Source organism: Anopheles gambiae, chromosome 2, assembly GCF_943734735.2.
Source record: "Anopheles gambiae chromosome 2, idAnoGambNW_F1_1, whole genome shotgun sequence".
In the NCBI taxonomy this organism is placed as follows: Eukaryota; Metazoa; Arthropoda; class Insecta; order Diptera; family Culicidae; genus Anopheles; species Anopheles gambiae.
The window spans coordinates 98,789,290-98,809,398 of NC_064601.1; the positions used below are offsets into that span (position 1 = coordinate 98,789,290).

A 20,109-nucleotide genomic window follows, 5' to 3' on the forward strand; every position below is an offset into this window, starting at 1 on the left:
AATAACCGCCCAATTCAATGGAAAAGTATCAGGCTACATCATCGTAGATAAATTCACCACACTATCAAAAGAGCCTCTCTGTGTGGTCTGTGTGAATCTTTTATCACACCGGAAAGGTTGGCAAACAAGCAAACAAACCAAACCAAAAAGAAAGGTCCTTGCTACGCTTGCAACAAGCGAGCATTGTGGGGCATTTCATAGCGCCGTGTATGCTAAATTTAATATTAGCAATCCACAACCAGAACTGAATGCACTGAATACGCCGTCTACGTCAGTACGAACCGAACTTCACCCCAACGAGACACACACAGTTCTGGTTGACACACAGAGGGACCGATAAAAAATTGGTTTGGTTAAGAAATTATCGATACCACCATCATCACCCACCATACCATCCCCTCCCCAACAGTCACAATCCGGTGGCCGATCGTTTCGTTCGATTTCATTTCGCTTCAGGTGAATCCTCTGCCTCTCCTGTGGTTTACCTGTGGACAGAGTGTGTGTGTGTGGATGGATGGGCGGCAAAATCGTCTGCTCATTTCACTCCTCCCAGATCAGAGTGGAACCGACACACACACACACACTCACATCCCCTTGGGGGGGAGGACGAAGAAAATCCATCGATCCGTTAGCATCCTTCACCAAACCATGACCGACCGGCGGGTTGGATTTTGCTCGGGGTCAGCTCTCGTCCTCTCCTCGCCGATCGAAACCGCACCGAATATCCTCATTCAAATGATCCCCCCCCCCCCCTCCTTTCCTTTATCTGGTTTGGCCCTCCTAACAACCGGCCAACAACACCTGTGCGAGAAGCAATCGGATGGAAGTGAAAGTCAAAATCAGATTGGTTTTTTGATTGGACCCGATGGTTAGTTGGTTTTTGGCCGTTGGTTTTGCTGTGCGCCGCGCTGCCGGGAGCTTTTTCTTGCCTTTTCCGCTCTACTCTCTACTCCACTACTAACCCAGCGAGAGCGGGATGCGCTGCGGCAGGGATTAATTTCATTCCGGGCGAAATCAGACGGCGGCGTTTCGTGATTTTAGAGATGAATATCCATCGCCGCCCCCGGGTTGTGTGGGAGCTTCCACCGCCACGCTTTGTGTATGTGTGTGTGTGTGTGTGTTTGTGCCACCCACGGGGCCATAATCACGAGGTTATATTTATCCCCACCCGTTGGCAAAATCATCGCCCAATAACCACTCCGGCAGGATTATATCAGCAACATTTTCCATGGGTTTCTATTTGCACTTGTTCTTTCGGCGGCGTTGTCGTCGTATCGCTCTTATCGTGTGCGAGTCGATCGAGCGCCGAAATTAGTTTTGCAAACCGGTCGTGGGAGGGAGTTTTCATTGGGGCTGTACTGGGTCTGGGGACTGGCTACCTCACATACGTTCGTATAGGGGGAAGAGCCCGCGGGTTGTGCCGGTTCATGGTCATAGGCTTGATTGTGATAATTTATCGCCCTTTTTCTCCCACGAGCTTTGGCGCGTGTTTGTGTGGACAGCTGGCTCTCACAAAAAGGGATGTAATTAATAATATCAATCTATAGTGTTGGTGTTTCTAGAGGGAAAACAAATAATGGGGCCTTTCACGATTCTAGTCAGCTTTTTGTATGGAGTTTGACAGTTGGAGGCTGAAGTCATGCAAACACTCCATACAAAACCACACAAAAAAATAGCCTAGAATTTTCGGTCTAGATTATTCTAGCCACAAAGCTAGAATTAGATTCGAGTACTTGTTCGAAAAAATGGCAAATCAAGGTGATGTTTACATTTATCCCAAGGTGAATTAAAGAGATCAGGTGATGGAATATAGAATCAAAGTGTATGTAGTCCAGGTGGTCTCATAACATGTTTTTGTAACCGAATTTGAACGTCACTTTTTGACAGAACGAGTGAAAACTTTTGCTCAAATAAGCTTTCCGGAGGCTTGACGAATACACAAAACACTCTTAAAATCTTCATTCAGGAACATAAGCGATAAAAATCAGTCTTCTAAATTAATATACCTTGGGATAAGCACACCTGTATATTATACCGGCTTAGATAGCTGCTCGAAAACTGCTATACAAAGCAATCAGCTGACAGGATGAATTTTCAGCCTACGAACTTAAAACGAAAAGGGTCCCAATGCTGACTTATTGTTGGTGAATAGCAGCACAGTAAATAAGCGCAAACAATACTTCTATTTCTGGTATTGGCTTAACAGCAATTCTAAAATAAATTGTTTTATTGTTTGCATGTGTTTTTTCGTGTTAATTGTGCTCTATTTTATTTATAGAATATGGATTTTTCTCTCACTTGATATACACTTAACAAAGCACAGGGATGTGTGGATAGGTAATGAACAACATGCTCAAGCACTACTAAGTAATTGTGAAAATGCCAAACAAATCAACAGCTTTCCCCCCAAAAAACAAGCAAAGCTTTTAACAAAAGTGCCTGTAATATCATCCACTTTGCCATCAATCATCCTCTACAATTGACCCTCGAATGTACCGTGGGTTTCTTTTTTTCCGTTGTACCTATTACACTGTTTACTACTCACCCGAATAACCATCTTCCCGCGAGCCACTTTCAATCAACTCCAGTCGGACGGCGGTGTAGTGTAGGGCATTACATTAATTAGCTGTCAACTGCACGGGCTAATCTTTCACTTTATTACTTGTTTTTTTTTTGCCCATTCTCTCTGTGTCCGTTCAGTTTCACACTTTCCCGGAACCATTAAATCCATTCCGGTTGATCGATTACATGTCCTCGAGGTGAAGAAGACGACGACGACGATCCCTCGGGTGGAATCTTCAGCTGGCACAACCACCACTGGCAGGCAGGATTTTGCACAAATCCCAAAAACCCGATTCGCAGTCAGAATCTATTGCTCTTCGGGCGTTAAACGTGCTATTTTGCTCCCACCAAAACAAAAAAAGGGAGGCAAACGTGAAGGTTCGGAAAAAGATAGTGCCAACCTGCTGTGAAATAAATTCTCTTCTCCATGCCACGCACACACACACACACGGTAGCTTAAAATTGCTTCATAAATCTTCGACCCGAACCGTTCGACCGGAGACCGGTGGCCGAGATCAAGTGGTTTTAAGAAGTCAGTGTGCGGTTGCTCAACCACCACCACACATATGGCCGAATAATTACTCACCGAATGAAAGGGGGTTAGCTTGAGGTGCATGCAAATCGAAACGCGCTTTCCTTCCTGCTTCTGAGCGACGCTTCAATCGATGACGGTCGTTTGTTGTAAGAGGTGCAAACCGCAAAAGCGTCTTTAAGTGAATTTTGCAAGCGCAAGCTTTCAGGCGGATGAGATTGTGGTCCTGGGGTTAGTCGCACGTTTGGAAGTGGAGCACTTTGGATGCTGCTGCGGCACAACCAGAGCGTTTGGGAGTTGTAAGTGATTAATCATTCATTGAATTGCTTTTAGTTGGCGTATGTAATTAACAATCGTTTAATTACATTAAGCTAAATGGGTGTCATATGAAGTGTGTTTTTTGTTATTCGGAAGAAAACTCACATTGTTAAAATAGTTGGTATGGAATTATATTGTATATGATGATTGTTGGTTTAAAATTTATATTTAATATGAATTTTAACTAAACTGTTGAATTTTAAGCAATAATTTAAAAAAGTTAAAAAAGAGTTTTATATAACTATAATTAATTCTATTAATTATTAACTATTGTATTTATGTTACAAATTGTGTATGCAATTTAAAGCCAGAGTACATAGTCCGTACTCGCTAGTGTAATTTCGATTTTCACTAGCGCATCTGGCGGCGGCTGACCGAAGCATTTTGCCCAACAATTTGGAGCCGCTTCAGAAAATATGTTATTTTTCCATGTTTTTTTTTTTACTTAAATCGGTCAAGAAAAGTTTTGTAAAAGGTAGATACACATGTTCTGCACGCATTGCATCCATTTTCGCAATGGAAAACGATGAAAATAATACTTTATTTTGAGATCCGACACGACCATTCCCTCGATGACCAAAAAAGCTTCCACCAGCCGCCGCCAGATGCGCTAGTGAAATTTTAATGTTAATAGTTAAATTTTGCAAAAACAAAACATATTCTAACACATTTCATTGATTCAAGCAAACTGCAGTATAAACCATACATTTAAATAAATCAAAACATTATTTTTTTTTAATACTGCCACAACCAGAAGAAACCGTGCCGAATCCGACCGGTGTGCAATAGAAGGCGAAAATTGTGTTATTAAATTGGACAGAGTAGCTAACACCATCTGACGTGAGAGACAGCGGTGTCTATTCAAAATGACTATTGTTATAAACAAGTGGCCGGTTGTTTATTGGAGTGGTAAACCCTGTATCTCTTAACTTACAAGAAAATGATGGTACAATCGTTCCGTTCGCAACGCTTCTAAAGTTATTTTACTCATAACTTCAGCCTATTTAGACTCAATACATGTTATCGTCCTCTTCTATATGTATTACAATGCTTCAATAAAATATTCGCTACCACTTTCACCCATAATTCAATGGAATTTTATTGAATAAATTGTTTACCTCGTTGCCGGCAAGGGTTTCTGTACACACTAATGCCACCAACCGTTTCCCAAAATTCCAAAAACCCGCACCCAGAACCGTTAACCGAACTTTTCTCGCACACCAGCAATGTGGAAATTCCAATCGACACACACACCCACTTCCGTTTGATCGTTTGAACATCCTTTTCAAAAAGCCGCAAAATACATACCGTTGAGGCACGGCAAGAATTAGAGGAAGAATAATACCACCAACAACACACACACACATACTCACACAAAACATCACATTCTAAATAATTCCCCCTCAGTGTTCCCTCCGCAATTTTTTTTTCGCTCTCATGGGTTGATTGAACAGGTGAATTGAGCGGATTTCCTTCCGCACAAAAGCAAGTTCCCACCGTATTCCAAAACTGACAATTTGTGTGTGTGTGTGTGTGTGTGTGTGTGTGTGTGTGTGTGTGTGTGTGCCGTTATGTGAGGGAGGTCGGAAGGAAAATGAAAAGTTTCCCTCCCCTTGGAAGGGGGGAGGCAAGAGAAGCGCGCCAGAGCGGGGTTGAGAACATCCCGCACCTGATGTTCGCATCGAACCGAAATAGGAAATTGATGTGAAAAGCGGGCTACCAAAGGACCGATTAGAGTGGTGTTCCTTCTTTTTTTGTTTTTATTTTGCACAGGAAATGTATACTTTAATGAGAGAAAACAGGCACGTGTAGCTGCTGCTGCTGTGTACATGGAGGCGCCCGGTTGCTCGTGAAGGAAGTATTTAACAAAAAAAACATTGAACAAAAGCTGTGAGGATGTATGTGATGCTGCGCACGTTTTAGAGAGTGGGAAACGTTGTTCAACAAGGATTAATACGTTTACCACTTTCTTTTGTGGTGGTGGAGGATGCGCTGGGCGACGTTCGGCAGTAGTCACCGTTTTGTTTTTCTTTCCGGCTTGCTTGAGATCAATCAGAAATCATTATGGGCGGATGCACAATTTAATGGGATTTATTTTTAAGTTGACGTTGGGGTAGGAACTTAAGGATGAGCAAGAACAACAGGTGTCTTTTCCTGCTCCCCAAAACGACAGTGGATTAGTAATAGAGTAATGGAGTGATGAATAGACAAAAAAGCCTTATTTAACTCTAAAATGTATATTTCTTCTTCTCGTTTTGTCCCCTCCAGGTTGCATCTGAACGACCGACAATACTACGTTAAGCCACCGAAGCGTGAAAAAATTACCTCAGAAGAAATCACTAGACTAGGCGACGTACAGGCACTGGTGGCACAGGTAAGCCGAGCGTGATGGTATTTAATTTCGGTATCTGGAGCTTTATCACCTTACCCTTATCCGCCTTCTGGCACGGAACCAATTCATTTCATAAATGCAATCCCACACCACACAACAACACACTATAATGCACTATGCGGGGGGGGGGGGGGGGGGGGGGGGAGGTTATGATGGATGCAGCACAACAGAACAGGACTGAGTCCATTCTTTATCGCTTATTGCTGGTTCTGCTTTCCTGTTTCATTCCCTGGAACATTGAATTCTATTGCTCTCCTAATGTTCCCCCCTTTGTATCGCAGCATGATGTGCACACTTGTGGAGCTGTGGGTCCCTTTTCCCCTTCCCTCCTTGTGCGGCATGCTCGTAATACCGCGCCCGGATTTATTGAGCTTTAACAGAGAGGGAGTTGTGTTGCGGTCCGAGTGGTACTGGGCGGGTACAAGCTGCACGGCAAAAAGCACTCAAAGTAATGGCTAGGAAATGGAATAGGTGTTTCAGCTCGAGGTCTCGAGTGGATGCAAAAGTGTAGTGCTTTTTACACCAACACTTACGTGGGATTTATTTTATCTTTCAAAGGTATTTTAAGTTTTTCTCCTCATTAAATAACATTTTTGGTCCACTAATAGCAAAATGTGGTGAAATTTGCTAGGGAAAACGTACCAATAGTGGTGGTATTGCACTGTAATGCGCTCCTTATGATAATTTAGGAATAATTAAATTATTTTTGTTATTGTGAGATGTTCTCTGGTCTTTTGCAAAATATTGAAAAGTTTAATGGTGCCATTCCGTTAAGGCCAGGGGACACTATCCGTACTCGCTAGTGTAATTTCGATTTTCACTAGCGCATCTGGCGGCGACTGGTGGTGGCTTTTTTGGTCATTGAGGGAATGGTCATGCCGTATCTCAAAATTAAGTAGTTTTTCTATCGGTCTTTGTCGTGAAAATGGATGCAATGCGTGCAAAACAGCCTTTAAGACCTGTGGACATTGTCCGTACTCGCTAGTGTAATTTCGATTTTCATTAGCGCATCTGGCGGCGGCTGACCGAAGCATTTTGCCAAACAATTTGGAGGCGCTTCAGAAAATATGTCATTTTTCCATGTTTTTTACTTCAACTGGACTGGAAAAGGTTTGCAATTGCTAGGTAAATATGTTGTGCAAGTATTTTAGTCATTTTTTTCTTAAAATAACCGTGAAAAAACTATTTTAATTTGTGATCCGGCACGACCATTCCACCGATGATCAAAAAAAGCTTCCACCAGCCGCCGCCAGATGGGCTAGTGAAAATTACACTAGCGAGTACGGACAATGTTGTTATTGCAAAGTAAAAAAAAATATTTCAATAGCTATGTGTTAGAATATGCATAAATATACCTTCCTGACACTTTTAATATATCAAAGCACAGCACTTATAAATAAGGCAAAAATGTGTCATTCTGGTTTGAAAATGGTTTTGTTTGTATTTTCTCGACGGTTTTGACTGGTTTTTATAGGTGTATCTATCGATTTTATGATTGAATGCCTTCTTAACAGTCAATGAATCTCAAGGGGGATTCAAAATTATGTGTAAACTATTCATATATAATTGAGAAACCCTGTAAAATAACTCTTTATAGCATATTTAATCGTTTTTCGTAATTTACACTCAACAATTATAAACAACTCTGTACGTCCAGCGCCTCAATTTAATTTGACTGTGCTAAACTGTGAATAATAGTCTAAAAAACCGAACAAGACTTTCGAACGTAAACAATCCTGACCCTAAATGGCCCAAGTACGTTCCCCTGTGCCCAGTAATCCCCTACAAAAAACGGTTGAACCCCTTATTTCCTTATTCACAACCCTAACACCAGAGGAGCTACGATTTTAATCGTTTTTCGCTAATTAATCGCTCCGCCGTCGAACAAATTAAACGGGTCCCACAGGACCCCAGATCCCGGATCCCAGGGAGGGCCTCGATTTTGCCTATAGAGTTGCTTTATTATTTTAAACCCAAAAAAGAACTAATTTCGAATGTGTCTTTTACTTCTTCTCTCCCATCCAGCTGTACGAGGCACTGCACGTGGGCGAACATCAGGTGCAGAAGGAGCGCGAACTGAACGGCAAGCTGGAGCAGTTGAACGAGAAGCTCGGCCCATTGGAAGCGGTAAGTATACCCCCCCCCCCCCAGAACCGTCTGCTAATTTATAGCTGTGTTTAATTTTGCACTTTCCTTTGTATTCGCCTTGCAGAAAAAGAATGAACTCGACCAGAAAGCGGCCCGCAAGACGAATGCCCTGACCTGGGTCGGGCTGGGCCTGATGTCGGTACAGTTCGGTGTGCTCGCCCGGCTAACCTGGTGGGAATACTCCTGGGACATTATGGAGCCGGTGACGTACTTCGTCACGTACGGTACGGCGATGGCCGCGTACGCTTACTTCGTGCTAACGAAGCAGGTGAGTGGTTTTGAGTGGTTTAATCCCACACACACACAAACCCATTTGACGTCTCACATCTGCGTTTACCTTGTAGGAATATCTGCTGCCGGACGTGAAAGACCGCCAGCATCTGATCACGCTGCACAAGGCGGCCAAGAAGGCGGGCGTCAATCTGGCCGAGTACAACGACATCAAGCGGCAGATCGCGGAGATCGAGCACGATCTGCGCCGGCTGCGCGACCCACTGTACATGCATCTACCGGCGCCGCCGCCAAAGACGAAAACGTTCAGCGCAAGCGAGATTGCGTTCGCGAAAAAGCAGCAGCAGAAGGCCAGTCTCGAGCTGCAGCAGGCCGCAGTGGCCGTCGGGGGCGATTCGGTGCTCAAAACTAAACACTAACTCCCACGGTGGTACACACGACGTAAGGAATGTATAGTGTTCAGGGGGAGAAAAAGGAGCAAGAGTCTTTAGCTAGTTGCGCTGTAATGGTGAGTTTATCGAACATATTTGTACGCGAAAGGCGGAGAGCAGCAAGAGGTGTGCCCACAAAAGGTGTAAAGAAACAATGAAGACAAGAAATGGTTGTAAAAAAACACAGGGCCCGAACGCGCTGCAATCCAGCGTGCGCAATCCAGCCACAATCAATTTAAAACAGAAAATCAACCAAGCTACTACTACATCGACAATGGAGATAGGTTGGAGCACATTTAAGAAGCGCACAAATGCAGGGGAAACGATTGAAAAACGGCTGCAGCAAGGTGGGGAAAGGTGTAAAAGTGCTTACGGAAAAAAACGACAAATCTTGCTGCAGTTCAGAGTGCCTAAAAGGCCCTTGTTCTTCTTTACACAATGCCTCACAATCAACAAACACACACACACACACTACCCTTGCTCTGGGGGAGGAGGCCAGTACTTATAACCGCACACAGGCAGACACACCCTCCGCAACCTTTACATCACGCTAGGAAAGTAACATGTGTCATCAGTCCCCCAGCTACCCAGCATTGTCCCAGAATGGGTTGAAATTGTGTTTTTAAAATGTTTCTTATTGTAATCGTATTGTAATGTTTATCTCTTAACTACTTTTATGTTACCCTTTGTTTTTGCAATGTTTTTTTTTTTGTCTCAATGTTAAATTATACTTCAAATTTTTTTTTAAGAATATCTCATACCAGAAAAGCCCCAATATGCAATAGCACAACGATTGTGTGCATCTCGTAAAGCTCACGTGGAGGTGTTAGATTGTTATTTTATATTACAACAATGAAACGGCAAAAGCATGGAATAGGCGTGTGTTTCAGTGTTTTATATTTTCGTGTGTGCTTCTTCAGTTTAAGGAATCTCAATACACCTGCAGCAGAATGTCCCTTGTGTTTTGTGTTGCGTATTTTTGTTTTAAGCTTAAACCCATTTATGCAACGCACACCGACGCGAGCCAACGTTTGACGAAAGATCTGAGGGCTTACTTAAAAGTTAGGCACAACAAAAAGCAGACAAGGGCAGATGTTCAATGTGTGTGTTTTATAGAGAAAAATGTGCAACCGCTTAATGTGTATCTTTTGCATAGTTTTATTATAATATGGGGTTGAAATAAATTGACGTTTAAATTTAGCTTTTATTTTTATGTTTTTCTGTAGTAAAAATATCATTTTCTATTAAGTTTATGTTTTTTTTTTTTTGAACATTTATTATGATTTTACTACTTATAATTAAAATTAGATAATTAAATTGTATCGAGCTAAAGTATATATATCTAGGCAGCGTTACTTGTGCCTTGTTTTACTAACCATACAACCTGGCACGTGAATTGTGTGTAAGATGTAGGAAATATGCGTTGAATTGTAATCTACTTTTTTCAAAATCATTTATCTCTACAAAACTAAAACTGTTAATATTGTTAAACAATTAAAATGTGTGCCCGTTGAACAAAATGAAAATTTAGTAAGATTAAATTGCAAACATTGTCGCAAAAATCTACCTACATAACACTAAAAAGCTTAGGGGTGTGAGTAAGCTTAATGTTACCACTGGCAAGCGCAAAGGGAAAAGGATTGCGGTTGTGTAAAGAGGCCGGCAAGAAGTGAAAGGAAAACGGATCGCAGTTGTGAACTAACCGAACTAACAGTTAACGTAATACTTTTGAAGTAACATATATAGAACAAACCAGCGGGCACCGGCGAAGGAGAGTATCTAAGCGATAAAGGTGGTAAACTACTACTACTACTACTACTACTATTACTACTAATACACAGCTAAGCAAATTACTACTGTAACACGTTTTCTAGCGAGACAAGTCAACAAGAAATGCCGAGGGGACGTAGAGCACAATTGCAAGATTTCATCCCTTTTTAGGCTAAACGGTTTGCCTTTTCGTCTATAGCGAGTATAGAAAACCACTCGTTTTGCAGCACACATTTGTTTGCACGTTCTTGTTTGATACAGAACCCTTGGAAGCTATTCTGGCATCATCATTGCTGCGGCGACCCTTGCTTAGTCTGACGTAGTATAAATAATCATCGAGCTTTTTTCCCGGAAACGAACTCTCGCAAACTCACTCGAGCGCGTCAAAAAGGCAGCATAGGCAGGAGGAAAATGGTATGAAGTGTAGCAAAAAAAAACCTTGCACGTAAGTTCACTTTACACTAGCTCTATCGAAAAAGGCTTTAATGATCATCACACAAGCTGCTGTATTTAGAATACGATTCAAACAAAAACTCACAACAAACACTCATTCTTCTAATGCCTCGAATTGTAGCTATAGCAGTATTAAAATTAAATCTTTGCCCTTTAAAAAAAACCAGAACAGAAATCAATCTCCACTGTACAAGACAAACGGCGAGGTGGACGTAGTCGAACCATTACATTTAATACCCCTCCCCCAGTGCGAGTGAAGAACGCGTCGAAAGTGCAAAACCAAATTACTATTCAGATAGACGAAAAGAAATTTCTTAAAGATTACTACTAAAACTACCTTCTAGAGTGAAAATGATGATGGGGGGGGGGGGGGGGAGGATGGTGCAAGCAAAGCCGCCGCCCCCCCTCAACTCGTTAACTGTGACCAATCAAGCTAGTTCTTACGGGAATGTTAGTTCATATATTCCAGCGTGATCGACGCCACTCCTCTAGGACGCCAGTTCAACACCGTTTGATAAATACTTTTTAGAACCATTTTTAAAACGCTCCTATTCTAACGACAGTCATCCTCCTTAGCAAAGCGAACACATATACAAGCACCCGAACGCACAAGAAGTAGACGGCTGCCAATGGGCCCTCAGCAAACAGCAATCTACTTGCTTGCTAAACAATCCTTCACAGTTCTAGTAGATAATTGGACCTTTCACACTTTCTCTCTCGTAGTAGTTAGAGCACGTAAAGCTTTCTCCTCCCCATACCGTTAAAACCAATAGATCTAGCTTTGAGAAACGAAACTCCAGTTAATGATTGTTGACTAGCTCTCCTTCGCAGGCTCATGGCTCCGTTTTGCCGCCCCTTTTAAAGCAACCTTAACTGAATGCAAGCCTTCCTCCGGGTTTTCCCTTACACTACACTCGTTATAACCGAAACATTGCTAACACATATCCTTCCAGTGCTGTTTCCGTTGATGGGTTTTGGTAGTCGTTTATCGTTGCGGACAAACGCGCCCCCTCTGTCTCTCTCTTGTCTAACGTTTCTCTTCCTCTCTAAGCGCTTGTTGTTTGCCTTCCTATTATATACACTCTGTTTAGCTAGCTGGAAATGAACTGATAAATATTGTTAAACTCTCTTATAGTATCAAACCTTCTACTTCCACTCCTCTTCTTAAACTATCCAAAAACCCTTGTACGTTCTTAGTTAGTGTAAGGTACAACACGCACATAAAACACGCACGTTCGGTAACATTACGCTACAAGCGAGTATTAATCATACACACTAAACACGTTTGCCATCAAACGAAACCACCCCGTTCCCTCCCCCTTTTTATCAAGTGCCAATTCAATAGCAAACAAAACGTGGGAGGAAGTTTAATAACGGACTAGTGTTTGTTCATTTTTCACTTCAAATTCTCGCTGTTTCATTTCCCACTTTATCCTTTTCTGCAGTAAAATAAAGAAGAAGGTGGAAAATAGAGATGAGCGATGAAAAAAAGAACGAAACTATATTATGAAGATAAGAAAATTGTAAAACTACTACTACCTGCTTTCAACTGGCGTGACACGTGTGAACGAAGAAAAGCAAAGGAAACGAAACTATATTAAACGAATCCAATTTACAGAACAGCTAATAGGTATATGATTTGAGTAAATAATAGTAAACAAGTTAATGGGAAAGGGAAACTAGAGACAAAAAATAAAGAAGATTGTAAGCTGTGAACAATTTAAATAATAGCTGAGAAGCTGAGTGGAACCGTATATGCAAATATTGTAAAACAAAACAGCGAATTGATAACGTAAAAAGCAAAGCAAGCTGAAATGAGTTAATGCTAATCCACAGCGCAAAAAAAAACACAAATACAAAATGAAGACACCACAGTATGATAGAACGAAATAGGGGGCCGTGTTGAAGAGCTGTAGTAAAGCAGAGCATCCAATTTATGATATATCCACAAAAAGTATTATAAGCAAACAGAAGAAAGCAGAGATGAACAACTAACGAGAGAAAGAGAGAGAGAGAGAGAGGGAGATAAAGAGAGCGACTAAAGGCGCTGTGAGAGACGAAACGTAAGCGACACTAGAGGAACTAACAAATTAATTCTAGCGAACTAGAACAGAAACCACACAACAACAACAAAACCCCAGTGCAGTACCAACTATCTTGATCAAACCCTTAAATCATTGCTCGAATGCCCCCTTAAAACGAATGACACATTTGGGGGCTATTGATTCCTAATGAAACTAGCAAAAGCAATCGAAATGAAAACTGATCATGCGGAAAGAATTAAAAAAAAACTGCCGACATCGTACCCAATTTTTAAGAAACCAATTTTGCCAGCAGCTGATCTTGTACCAGCAGTAGCAAGTTCCCGCGGTTTGGTTTGTGTGTCCCGTCGCGTTCCGTCGTCGTTGCAGCTTGTCGCGTGGACAGTTTGTTTGTACATATAATTAATGTCCGGGTAGTGTAGCGAATAACAATGCGTTGGAAATAGTGCTCGCCGTGCAGAACAGAAAGGAGCAACTTAGTCGACAGAAACCGTATGAAAGTTAGTAGAAGTGGAAGTGGAAAAAAAAATACCAGATTGCCCAGACCAGAACACGATCTGTGTGACGACGAGGATCACTAGAAAAGAGTGATCGCGGGGTACTTATGTGTTGATTTCAAACGATCGCTGACGACATCTCCTCAAAGTTGAAGCTAATGTGTTCACACCAGAAACACACAAACCAGGATTCCCATTCGGAAGGATCTTTAGCGACCTCGAGGGCGCTCTTGTTGGCGTTTATTTTTCCCTTCCTTGTAGGCTAGCGTACGAAAGAGAGAGAGAGAGAGAGTGATCTTTAACTAAAACGAAGCAACAACGCGATGGCGTTGAAAAACAAATCCCAAAAAAAAAAACAACAACAACCTTTAACCTTAATGAGATAACTTATAGTATCGATAATGAAAAGAAAAAAAAACACGCAGTAACTAAATACTACTAAAAACTACTAACGCTACATACGTTTTGTTTGAGAAAAAAAAACTAATTACAGTAGTAGACACGATATATTTGTAATTCATTTAACAAAACAAAGAAACAAACGGCAAAACACTTTATGCACGCTCACGTGAAGTACTGGCAACACGTTTTAGTTCAAAAAAATTACACAAAACTACTTAACAAAAGAAAAAGTGCTCTCGATGTGGGCGCTCTGTGATTGCACTCATTATTTCTTGTCATTTGCTCCTGTTTGAACCTTGTGAGCTGTTACTGGCGTTTGTTTGTTGAACCTATATTATGGGGGGTTTTGTGTTGGAATTTATAATAGTCTTTTCAAAAGCTAAAATGTCGCGAGGGTTCAAAGAAACCTAAATCATTTCGGTTGTTTTAAAACAATTACTTCGTTTGCAGAACAAACGCTTTCCGGGCATGCACGAGAACGGTTTTGAATTGTATCGATTGCAATGAAACTTTGAGTTACCTTACCCGGTTTGTGGAAGAAAATGCGCTATCTCAATGAAAATAAAATGAAAATTGAAAATTATTTCTTGGAGTGTTTTCTTTTTTAAGCAAATGACTGTTCCTTTCGCTTTGATTTCGAAAATACCGAAAGTCTTTCAACTGTCATTTTGAATAAAGTTCTTTTCAACTCGGGTGCTGGAAGCAGGTCGACATTGTCGACATTAGCAAGTTCTCTCAATTCATCGATTTGATAGAGCGCTGCTGTTCTCGAAATATGTTTAGAGCTTATTTGGCTTTTCCTTGAAGCAGCTTTTGTTTTGACTGCACTTAACATCATTACTATAGTTTATTTTGCATTGGAAATGGTGTTTTTCATTCGTTTTAATTTCGTCTTCGTCTACCTTGCTGTCATTTCAAGCTGGATTTAAATGATTTCGCATGGATCGGAGCCATCGTTCCGTCCCAAGTAGCGCGTTGTGCTGTCAATAAAATATGGTTTTGAATTTTCTTTTTTTGCACAATGGAATTGTTAATAAAATGACTAGATACACGTCATTAAAATCGAAAAGAAAAAATGAAATTAATGTTAATGCGCTTAATATCAAAAGCATGCATAATAGCAAGTATTTTTCGATGTTCAACTGCTGAAACGCTGATGCAAACTCAAACACATTTGCCATCTCTTTCCCACCCGTGTTTTGAGGCCCATCACTACACAGGCGAACAAATGTGGCAGGCCGTCGTCGCACCAGCAGCAGCAGCTCGAGCAAACTTGATCGACCAGCAGCCAGTCAGTGTGTGAGTGGTGCGTGAAGCAGATGCAGAAAAGTAAAGATGTCGTACTTCTCATGCGGCAGTGTAATATGAAGATGATGATAATGGAGTGCTGAGAAATTTCATCCAGATTTCGGCTCCGTTGTGCGTTTGCAAGTGGTGTGTAATCGCGCTCGACTAACCCATCTTAAGCTGCAATCCATTGTTCTCGCTTTACTGTACGTGCGTTGCGTGTGTGGTGGGTGTGGACGGGGCCGTGGTCGTTTGTGTGTCCGTGGTGTGCGAATAATCGACGTAGACAGAAAAAAGGATCCGATGTGTGGTTCACCCAACCCTCCACCTCTCCCCAAAATTGCGTGCGTGCGTCCGTGTCTAATCGGCAAAACCGAGCGAAAATGTGTGCGTTTGTGTGAGGGAAGAAGAAGGAATTGGTGTTTGTCGGGTTTTCTGTGCGACAACGGCTAACTGTGTTCATATTTTCGTGCAAAGCCTAAAGAAAACATCTTCGTCTATCAAGCCCTTCTCTGCTGCTCCCACTCTTCTCTCTACCGTTTTCTTCCCATCAATTGCGACCAGAGTCGGGCGGCCCCTGTCTGTGTGTGTGTGCGTGTGCATTTGTCAGCTTTTTGCTGCGTGAATTAAACGTTGAAGGAATGAAATAAACCATTCCTTTCCGATGGATTCATGAAGATTGATGCAAAACCAAGAGTTTGCTGCCCATTTTACCCGAAAAAGGGTGCATTTAGCTCGCGAAAAAAGAGTCCAAAAATCGCTCCCTTTGCGCCCGCCTGTACGTGTAGTGGTGCGATCGGTGGGTGTTTGCTCGTGCGAACTGGTTGGAATAAAAACCCCTCGTGTATGCGACGGAGCAGGAACGGAGAGCGATAGAAGAGGAGATAGGCACTACTGACGCTAGAATAAAGAACACTAGAACGAACGGGGAGCGCGGGAAGCGCAAGAGCGAACGAGACAGAGCAGTTTTACCAATCAAAGTTAACCTGCTCACATTTGAGTTGCGCTATCGGGCGACCGCACCAACACACACACACGCGCATGTAAAACGCTTTTTGGTGGTGTGTTTGTTCGTCGTCGCCCGTCATGAGATTTAGTCATTTTTCGGTGCATTTTGTGTGTGTGTGTGCGCGCTGTAAATGGTGTGATTGTGCGTGCAATTAGGCATTGTGAGGATATGGTTGTCTAGTAATCATGTTTCGTTTCACTGCTGGACAGCGCAAGCGGAATCTTCCCATGCTTCCTTCTGTCACACACGCACACTCACACACACTGACAGATTTTGCTGATGCTGTGTGTAGGAGAGACGGAGCGAATTTTGTTCTAATGGTGTGATAAAATTCTGCTCAGTACCATAAAATGCAGTTTTGTAAAGTGGAATAAATACATTTATTCTTTTCGCACTTTTTGTTTCATACATATACACACACAAACATGTGTTGATACCGCTACATCACAGTGTTGTGTGTATTTCATCATCGCAAAAAAAAATCGCTCATATTCCATCTCGCTGCCTTTGCCTTCGCTCTCTTTCTCCCTCTTTCATGCACTCGCTCTTATGGTGTGGCTCGCTTACTCTCGCACGCCCTCACGCGCGCGCTCGCTCTCCTACTCTCTCACACTCTTTCGCTCTCGCTCTATCTAACGGAGTACGTATGTTTTCGTCGTTCCGTGCCGTCAACGGTACGTTCATTATCGATTGAATAGCAGCGGACTCTGTTCACCGGCACCCAGGATTGCGTCTTCTAATTAAAGGCAGTTCCGGCTTCTGGGCGTTCTGTGTGGGCACAGGGATTTGCCTGCTTGTGCTGCTTCTTTCCCGTGTTTGGTGACAATTTGTCGATTTAATTGTCTATTGTGTGTGCGTCTGTTTAGAAGCGTCTTGAAGGTTCACCGTCAAACAGAACACGTACGGGATTTGTTCGTCTGAGATATGCGAGAACGGTGTAGTAGGCTGTGTGTGTGTGTGTGAATCGTTCGTTCTATTCTGAAAGTCGTCTGCAAAATGTAGAAAAAGGAGAAGAAGTGATGGATTGTCGAACTTTGTCGGAATTGGTGTACGAAAAATGATTTACGAGAAGCAGTAAAGAAAAATAAAATCCCACTTTAGTATACACGTTTGCGTACGTCGTGTGTATGAGTGTGTATGAGTGTGTATGTGTGTGCTGTAAATGACAATTTCACTGTTCTAATGTCCCACGGTGACGTGTTTGCAGTGAGTTGGGTGTGCTCTTTGGTAGCAAAAAATGAATTAAAATCAAATTGATTAACACAAATCCACTCGTAAACAGTGCAAGTGTTTCCATTCCCTAAGCATTCCAAGATGCATTTCGCTTCCGGCATTTTACTTCCGCAACAATCATTTGGCAGCTCACACACACATACATTTTCACTACCGCAAACTACGGGATGTAAGGGTGTGTTCCTCTGGAGCGTACCTCAAGTGAACGGGGCCTCAAGGTAGTAGTACACGTGTGCGCCTGTGTGCGCGAGACACATGTACTAATCAATGTCCTTTTCCCCTATGTGTGTGTGTGTAGTGTACAAGGGCTAACCCGTAGCATTAGAGTGTGTACGTGTGTGTCTGTGCTGAAGTATTAGCTGCCACCGGGTGCTGCTGTTTGCGTGTGCGTGTTCGAAAGCCCAAGCAAAATCATAAATTTTGCAGTGTGGTAGAAGTGCGTGTAGTTGCAAAAAAAAAAATTCGAAAAGTTTTTTTTCTCTTTCTCAAGTACGCGAATATTGTTTGTACACAAATAAACATTGACACATGGAGGTTTTTCTTTCCCCGAGAAAAAGCGAATTAATCATAATTGTTATCATCTTCATCTATTTTTTTTTGGTTTTGTTATCTAGTAAAGTGAAACAACAGTGCGTGTGTGAGTGTGAAATAAACAAAATCAAAAAGTGTGGAAACCCCCCCCCCAACACCACCTTCCTGTGGAAAAGGGTGCGTGTGTGTGTTGTGTGCCGCGCGGCCTGACAAGCGGGCGCGCAAGCGAGAGAAGTAGGCTGCGTTTTTCCTTGTTTTCCTTTTCTGCTTGACAGACGCACAGCAACTTTGCTCCCCATTCATCCACCCGTCTCCCACTTTTGTGAACGGTGGGTGGAAGAGTGTGTGTGTGTGTGTGTGCGTGCGTGAGTGTATCCGTGGAAGTGTGTGCGTGCGTGTGTGTGTGAAAGAGACAGCCCCGATTGCAGGCGGGGTTGTGCGACGGCTGTGGTGGTGGTGCTGCTGCTGCTGCTGTGGTAAACGTCAAAATGGCGCACCAAATGCTCGCTCCGTCCGTGAACTGTTCACTGGATGATATCGATCTGAACGCACTGAAGGTAAGTGAAGGAAAGAGAGAGAGAAGGATGAAGGAAGCAAAGGAAGGTAGAAGTGCATGTTAGTGCACTTCGGGGTGCGGAGTGATGCATCATTGCCTTCTCCCCCCGAAGGGGCAAGTAGGGAACGGAAAGCGGCTCTCTAGGTTGGCCAGCAACATTAAAATCACATCAAAACGTGTCTACGTGTGTGTGTGTGGGGGGTTGTTTTGGGTTGATACTTCACCCCCACAGTCCCCCCATTTTAAGGTGTGGTTGTTGTTCCCGTCTGTCAAAAAACGGCAGGAAGAAAGGGAAGCTCTTCTTCCATCTCTTCTAGTTTTTTTTTTTGCTGCTTTTCGAGTGCAAGTGAAGTTGCGGCGCTGTCAGATGGTGACAGTTCATGCTTTTTGTTTTCTTTCTGGGTTTATTCCCTTTTCCTTTCCGTTTGCTAGTAATGCTATTCTGCCTAGAGATTAGCCGGCCGTAAGTAGCTGTCTTTATGAGAGCAAAAAAGGTTGGTTTTTATTTTTAGTCTTAGCTCCAAACCGTAAAAAACACATTTAGTTGTATTTTAACGCATGGAGCAGGTACCGGAAGTGCCCCCGAGGACTGTATTATTACAGCAAAGCTCTGATTTGATTTGGTTTAAATATTCGTTCATTTGTGTGTGTGTGTTAAAGTCAAACGGTGTCCAATCGACAACGTCCCAGAACACGGTCCGAATGTGGAACCGGAACCGGAAATGTCCGGCGTTATTTAATGACCTTGAACTCCAGTTCCCGGTGTTGCTCGGCCGCGGGGCTGTTTGGTTGTGTTCCGTCCTGTTGAACACTGTTTTGTTGTTGTTGTTGTTGTTGCTTTAGTCTCTCTTTTAGTTTCGGTTTCAACGCGTGTGAATAGCAGACGTTCTGTGTTGTTGCGATGGTTGTTTTGCCAGAACCATGACGTCATCAGCTCTGAGAATATTACTTTCAGATATTTAAATTGCATCTTTATTAAATGTAATGAATTTAATGAAAGTGTTCATTTGCCATTGCTTAATATTATCGTTATTCCATGAACAGTAATTAAACTTTAGATTTTAATTATCTTAATTTTTACTAGAACTTTTCAACATCCTCTTGTTCTTCAAATTGCCATCCACTGCATAAGGATTATCAACAAATGAACTCAAAACCAAAAAAAATCAAAGCTCACACCATCCCTTGCCTGACAAATGCCATACGGTCTCTCCCTCGATGAACGGCACTCTACCGCCCAAAGTAAAGCAAATGAAAGCCCAACAATCATGATTCTCTTTCGGCGTGTGGCTCTTTGTCTTCCCCAAAACACCGAGACATTGCTTCGTTCAATTTGTTCCGGTTTATTTGTTCGCCTTTCCTGCACAAACAACTCCCAACCAACCAGCGGAGTAGCATCAAGCGTGCGTTGCACATGCCCCAGCATAAGTCCTTGTTGCCCCGGTCCAATCCTTTGTTACATATGCTGCACCATCCCATCCTTCTTATGTTGGAGGATACAATGAAAATAAGGAAAGGATAAAATGTCTACTGTATGTGTTTTATTTATGGCCACGATTGCGGGACGGGACGGGCAGTAGCAGAAAAGAAAAGACAGCTTAAGCCGGGTTTGAAGAAGTAGCGAGGAGACACGCAAAAGGAAACATACAAATCCTCGGGAACCAATTTGTGGCGAGAAAGAACTGCAATAGAACGCAAACAACATCCAAAAAAAC

At 42.5% G+C, this 20,109-nt stretch overlaps 2 protein-coding genes across 55 annotated transcripts in view; both read left to right on the top strand.

Annotated features, from left to right (window-relative positions):
- Positions 1-9,814, top strand: part of LOC1276945 (calcium uniporter protein, mitochondrial) — a 128,322-nt gene extending 118,508 nt beyond the window's left edge. For all 5 annotated transcript variants that reach the window (XM_061643560.1, XM_061643561.1, XM_316356.4 and 2 more), the window contains exons 5-8: positions 5,681-5,786; positions 7,830-7,931; positions 8,017-8,220; positions 8,297-9,814. In XM_061643560.1, the coding sequence (XP_061499544.1) occupies positions 5,681-5,786; positions 7,830-7,931; positions 8,017-8,220; positions 8,297-8,602 (718 nt within the window). In that variant the 3' untranslated portion in view covers positions 8,603-9,814. The remainder of the gene's footprint in view (positions 1-5,680; positions 5,787-7,829; positions 7,932-8,016; positions 8,221-8,296) is intronic.
- A 5,187-nt stretch (positions 9,815-15,001) lies between these two features.
- The window catches only part of LOC1276946 (serine/threonine-protein kinase mig-15), a 57,776-nt gene continuing 52,668 nt past the window's right edge, over positions 15,002-20,109 (top strand). For 41 of the 50 annotated variants that reach the window (XM_061643563.1, XM_061643569.1, XM_061643585.1 and 38 more), the window contains exons 1-2: positions 15,034-15,212; positions 17,922-18,395. In XM_061643563.1, coding sequence (XP_061499547.1) covers positions 18,327-18,395 — 69 coding nt within the window. In that variant the 5' untranslated portion in view covers positions 15,034-15,212; positions 17,922-18,326. Of the gene's footprint in view, positions 15,272-17,921; positions 18,396-20,109 lie in introns of all 50 variants that reach the window. The other 9 variants (XM_061643564.1, XM_061643572.1, XM_061643577.1 and 6 more) reach the window with 2 other exon arrangements.